Source organism: Alligator mississippiensis, chromosome 2 (genome assembly GCF_030867095.1).
Source record: "Alligator mississippiensis isolate rAllMis1 chromosome 2, rAllMis1, whole genome shotgun sequence".
Lineage (NCBI taxonomy): Eukaryota > Metazoa > Chordata > Crocodylia > Alligatoridae > Alligator > Alligator mississippiensis.
This window is the reverse complement of record NC_081825.1, coordinates 263,139,821-263,145,833: the sequence shown is the minus strand read 5'-3', so window position 1 is coordinate 263,145,833 and position 6,013 is coordinate 263,139,821. Positions and strand designations below refer to the sequence as shown.

Sequence of the window (6,013 nt, the reverse complement as noted above, 5' to 3'; positions counted from 1 at the left end):
GCAGAAGCAAGAAGTAACACAGCTGGATTATGCAAATAAAATAACCTGGGTAGAGAGTATCCTGGGGTGTGTCCATCTTCTTTAGGGAAGGGACCAGGGGACTGTGGTGGTGTGGTCGCTAAGGCACATGGTTGACAGCCCACAAATTGTAAGTTCAAGGCCATAGCATGGCCCTGTCAAATTCCAAACGAATCTGTGGATTCTGCTAAATACCTTCATAAAGACAAGAAAAAGGGGAGAGATCCATAATGTCACTGCACTCAATCTTGCTTTCATTCTTCTGCACCATCCCAGAGATCAGTGAGGAGATCAGGTCTTTTCTGCAGAGCTGCTGTCCAGCCAGTCAGTCCCTAGCCTGTACTGGTGCATGGGATTGTTCTGTCCTAAGTGCAGAACTCTATTGAACCTCATGAGATTTCTTTTGGCCCAATCCTCCAATTTGTTGAGGTCTCTCTGAATCCTAGTCCTACCCTCCAGCATATCTACTACTCCCCCCAGGTTGGTGTTGTCTGCAAACTTGCTGAGGGTGCACTCTATGCCATCTTCCAGGCCGTTGATGAAGACAATGAACAAAACTGGCCCCAGGAGCAACCTGGTTTCATTAGGGGCAGGTCATGTCAACCAACCTGATTGCCTTTTACGATCAGGTCACAAAAGCATTGGATGCAGGTGTCACCATGGATGTAGTTTTTCTGGACTTCAGCAAGGCCTTTGACACCATCTCCCATCCCATCCTCATTAAAAAAACTAGGCGACTGTGGCATCGATGCCTACACTGTCAGATGGATTGCTAATTGGCTGAAGGGTCGTACTCATAGTACATGGTGGTGGTGGATGGGTCATATCCGACCTGGGGAGAAGTGGGCAGCGGGGTCCCCCAGGGCTCGGTCCTTGTGCCCGCACTGTTCAATTTCTTTATCAGTTATTTGGACAACGGGGTGAAAAGCAACCTGTTCAAATTTGCTGATGATACAAAAATTTGGGGTGAGGTAGGCACGCTAGTAGGGAGGGAAAGACTGCAGAAAGACCTGGATAGGTTGCAAGGGTGGGCTAACAAAAACAAGATGCGTTTCAATACGGACAAGTGCAGGGTGCTGCGCTTGGGCAGTAGTAACTGGCAGCACACTTATAAGATGGGAAACTCCCTTCTTGAGAGCACGGAGGCAGAAAGGGATCTTGGAGTCATCATTGACTCCAAGATGAACATGAGCCGACAATGCGAAGTCATGGTTGGCAGGGCTAACTAGACCTTATCGTGCATCCACAGGTGCATCTCAAGTAGGTCAAAGGAGGTGATCCTCCCCCTCTATGCGACACTGGTCAGGCCACAGCTGGAGTACTGTGTCCAGTTCTGGGCACCCCACTTCAAGAGGGATGTGGACAATGAGAGTGTCCAGAGGAGGGCCACCCGCATGATGCAGGGACAGCAGGGCAGACCCTACAGTGAGAGGCTACGGGACCTGAACCTGTTCAGCCTTCACAAGAGAAGGCTGAAGGGGGACCTTGTGACCGTCTGTAAACTCACTAGGGGGGACCAGAAGGGTTTGTGGGAGACCTTGTTTCCCCTAGCGCCCCCCGGGATAACAAGGAATAATGGCCACAAGTTGTTGGAGAGTAGGTTTAGATTAGACGTCTGTAGGAACTACTTTACAGTTAGGGCGGCTAGGATCTGGAACCAACTTCCAAGGGAAGTGGTGCTGGCTCCTACCCTGGGGGTCTTTAAGAAGCGGCTCGATGCCTTCCTGGCTGGGGTCACTTGAGCCCAGTTTTCCTCCTGCCCAGGCAGGGGGTCGGACATGAAGATCTACAAGGTCCCTTCCAACCCTACTTCTATGATTCTATGAGGCCCTCCGTTTGATACCAGCTACCAACTAGACATCAAGCCATTGATTACTGTTAGGGGCAGGGAGGAATGTGCAGGGAGAGGTGGGTTTATGTGTCTGGATTGGATGTGAGAAGAGACATGATTCCTAGATTAAATGGAACGTGAATTCTACTAGGCTTAATTCTTACCTTGCCTGACCCAACTGGCCCAGGCCAAATCATCAGGAAAATAAGGAAGGAAAAGGAGTAGAGTGATGGAGTTCTGTGAGAACAAGCCCCAAAAATCAATGTGTAGAGCAACCTGCTGATGTTTTTCATCTTACATGGGTAAACTCTCCTCCCCTCCCCCTACCCACATGGGGCTGACAAAATCCATTGGGGAAGCACCTGGTCAGGAACCCTCCCTCTCTGCAGAAGGATTGTGAGGAAACCTTATTGGGTGGAGAAGTTACTATATGTGACTCAGCTAGGCATGAGGCACAACATCACAGACGGTCTACGGGGTGGGGTTAGTGAGCCAGATGCTCACTCGTTTAGTCTGTCCTTGTTTGATCTCCTAATTGGAAAGCTTTTGAGTGAGGGCTCTGTTTCTGGGGTCTGAGACTACTTACCAAGATATATGGAATCAAAGCTCTGGAGCAGATAAGCTGCACCCATTTAGGATGGAAGCTGGTGACCCTTAAGTTCCTGGCACCCTGGAGAGAATGCTGAACCACCAGATCTGCTCATTCAGGATTCCCTGCACTCCTGGCCCCTCTCTCCAAAACCCCTCGGTGTAGTGGGAGGGGTGAGTTTGGGAAGTGCTCCTGAGAAATGAGAGTGGTATCCCAAATGCCAGTCCTCTGCAGCTAGAGAGGTTTTCCCCAGCCCTGCCTGGCTGGGCTAGCCTTTGCCAGACCCTTCTCCTGACTGACTTGTAGCACTCTCTGTTGTTCTAGCCCTGGCATCCCCACACATGCCTTGATCCTTACCAGCAGCATTCCCAGCAGCCATTCCAATCGTGGGTCTCTCCTCCCAGCTACAGAACACAGCTAGATTGTATTTTGTAACATAGGAGGATGTCTGCTCAGAGTAGGCTGAGAACCCATTGAATTAATTGCATTAGTGATGAAAACTGAAAAGACTTTTGGTCTCCCTGGAGATTGATTGGACTTTTTACACCTCCTCCCACCCCCAGTCCCAGCCAGCTTGTTCCACTACAGAACTCTATGTGTGAGATGTGTAACTTTGTCAGGTTAACTTGCCATGAACCCCAGGGACACTTGATTTCATAGGATGCACCCAGTAACTCATCCTCCCTAAGTGTGTGCAGTATGTCTGTTCCAGCCAAATTATCCCTTCTCTCCCCCTTACTCTTCCCCCCCCCCCTTTTCTCTACAATTGTGTTTGCATGGTATGTTTAAACTTGGGATGGAAAGGCCTTTTCCCATCACTAGAAATATGTTCCTCAACTCTTGGCCTGTCCCTGGTATCTCAGTGCTTCACAGACTGCTTGCAAAGCCCTACAGGTCTCCTGGGATTCCCACATTTTGACCATTTTATACAATGCACCATTGTACATTGTTTTTAAATTACCGATTAAAGCTGGATGAAGGCAAAAGCAAAGAATCACAGAAGCCTGGCTGTCACCGGTGCCCCACAGAGGCCCTTTCCAGTCCTGTGTTCCCGTGATTCAAGTAGCAACCTGTAAGATACGGAATATTAGCAGCTAGGAGAGGTGTCCTGTGGGAAGCAGCCCTAAGCCAAAGGGGGAAGCCAGCTGTACTGTCTAGATCCTGAATTAGCAGTTTGGGGGCAAGCAGGAAAATCCATTCTGGTTTCTTTGTGGGAACCCCTAGCAACTGGGTTGTCAGCCATGAGCTCTGGCTTCAGTCCTGGCCTCCTCCCAATCAAACTGCCTGTTTCTGGCTTCCCAGGTGACCATTGAGGTGGTGGATGATCCTCAGGCAGAGATGGAGATGGACCTGCTGAAAGAGACTAGCAATGACTGGTCCCTGACCTCCTCTGAGTGGCTGTCCCACAGAGACCTCTTCTGGCCACTCTTCTGGGAATACACAGACCCCACTGAGGAGGAGGAGGAAGATGACAACCTAGACATAGAGGATAGGGGGGAAGAGGAAGAAGAGGAGGAGGATTACACAGCAGAGTATGATGAAGAGGAGGTGACACTGAGCGGAGTGGGAGGCAACTGGGACCAGAGATGGTCAGGGCAAAAGAACTGGATCTTTAAAGAAAAATATAATTATGGTGAGTCATCTCTACCCCAGCCTCTGACAGCTACTCTCAAGATTTTCTGTGTCCACCTCACAGCTCCCTGGGCCCATGCTGCTATTGAAGGCTTTGGGAAGGTTCTTTAGGCAGCTAGGAGGAGGCAGAATGGTCTAATACAGGGATGTCAGGCAGGTGGCATTTTTGAGTCATTTTCATGGCACGCTCAATGTGCAGAATCTGGGTTTTCATTTGAAAAAATAAGGATATTTCTGGCCCTCTTAGGGCATAATTCCAGGAAATATCCAAGATCCCCTGGTGTGTCTGCTCCTCACTCCCTACATCAACATTACAGTAAAGGAGTTCAGCAGAGGGGTCACTAAAATGTATGCCTTGTGTTATACAGGAGGCCAGGCTGGATAATCTAATGGTCTTTTCTGGTCTGAGATTCCAGTGAAATGCCCTCTTCAGCTCTGGCTTCACTCCTATGAAGAGAGAGAGCAAATGTGGAGAGCAAATGAGAACTGGGGGAGGCAGAAGCCAGGGGAATGCAAGTAGAGGGAGGCCAACAGGGACATCCTTTGTTTCTGGCTAGGTTTTGTGCAGAGGCCTTCATGCTTTGTCTGTTTCTTGCCATCCCCAGACTATGAAGATGAAGAGGAATGGAGTCCTTGGTCCCCTTGCAGTGTAACTTGTGGTAGTGGCAACCAGAAGAGGACTCGGTCCTGTGGCTATGCCTGCACAGCCACTGAGTCAAGAACCTGTGACCTACTCCAGTGCCCTGGTGAGCCCTCACTTGCCCCCCACCACTTCCCACCCTTTGTGCTGCTCTGATTCTTGGTAGTGCTAGTTTCCTGTCTCCTTTCATATCCTGAGAAGGCAGTATCATTGGACCTTCTCAAATTAATCTGCCTAATGGGTCCTGTCCAGAGCAAGATCCTGTTACTGGGAGTTGGTTGTGTCCCACAGGAAATGAGTTCCCTGCCTGGGGCAGGGTGAGAAAAGAGGTAACTCAAGGGAGTATCTGTCTCTAAGGCAAGGAGAATTTTATCCCTTTTTAACATTTTGAAGTGATCAGGGTAAAACTTGCTCCAAAAAAGAAACAGGGCCCAGAAAAACGGGCCAAGTCTTTCTGTGGTTCTAAACTGTCTCCTGACTCTTTAACACTCCCAGTTCCCCTTATCCTCTATTTGAGAACTGGATAATGCCAGCAGCCTCAGTACATTTTGATTTTGTGAGCTGAGACAATAAAAACAGCTGGTTCTTTTCATCATCCAGAGAAACTTTGTTTGGATGGCCCCATAGGCAGGCAGAAGTAGGCAATACATCATAGATCTAATGACCAGTCTTTCTGGTGCAAAGTTCAAAAACCTTTTACCTATGACTCTTGAAAACCTCTTCTGTGGTTTATTGGAAGGTGGTTCCAACCCCCAGGATCTGGCACAACTGGTAATCTTGGCATTCTTCTTCTTGATGTGATAGCCTAGTGATCTTCTACACACAGGGTTGGGTCACCATGGTAGTGGGGCAGGAGGATATTCAAGGGTTTGGTGCCCAGCTCCTGTTCAGAACCTCTGGCCCATATGCAGAAAAGGATTCTTTGCCTCCTCAGAGGTTTGTCCCAGCTACTTGCTTCTGTGTTTTACCTCCCAAGGAGCTGATGGGGAGTTGGTCTTCACTACCGAGACACCATTTGAGGGGGAGAACACCACAGAGATGTTCAACTCAGGTCAGCATGTTCCTTCTCCCTTCAGTAGGGTCCTGGGTGTTCCTAAAGGAGCTCTCTATACACCAGTCCATGGGTCCTTTGGAAATGTTCTACCCAGGGCTCCAGGTCTGGTGGGCTTCAGTGAAACACCTGTGCGTATGTGAAATGCCACTAAAGGCTTCTGATCATTAGTATGTTCCAGACACCCTAATGGAGGATATATGCACCCTTTTTATGGAGGGCTACACAACCCAAAGAACTGGTTCCACCCTG

General features: G+C 49.2%; 1 protein-coding gene across 4 annotated transcripts in view; it reads left to right on the top strand.

Moving 5' to 3' along the window:
• ISM2 (isthmin 2) overlaps window positions 1–6,013 on the top strand; it is a 38,965-nt gene that overhangs the window by 24,698 nt on the left and 8,254 nt on the right. For 3 of the 4 annotated variants that reach the window (XM_019478904.2, XM_059723121.1, XM_059723120.1), the window contains 3 exons: window positions 3,741–4,071; window positions 4,676–4,816; window positions 5,687–5,761. In XM_019478904.2, the coding sequence (XP_019334449.1) occupies window positions 3,741–4,071; window positions 4,676–4,816; window positions 5,687–5,761 (547 nt within the window). The remainder of the gene's footprint in view (window positions 1–3,740; window positions 4,072–4,675; window positions 4,817–5,686; window positions 5,762–6,013) is intronic. The other variant, XM_059723122.1, reaches the window with a different exon arrangement.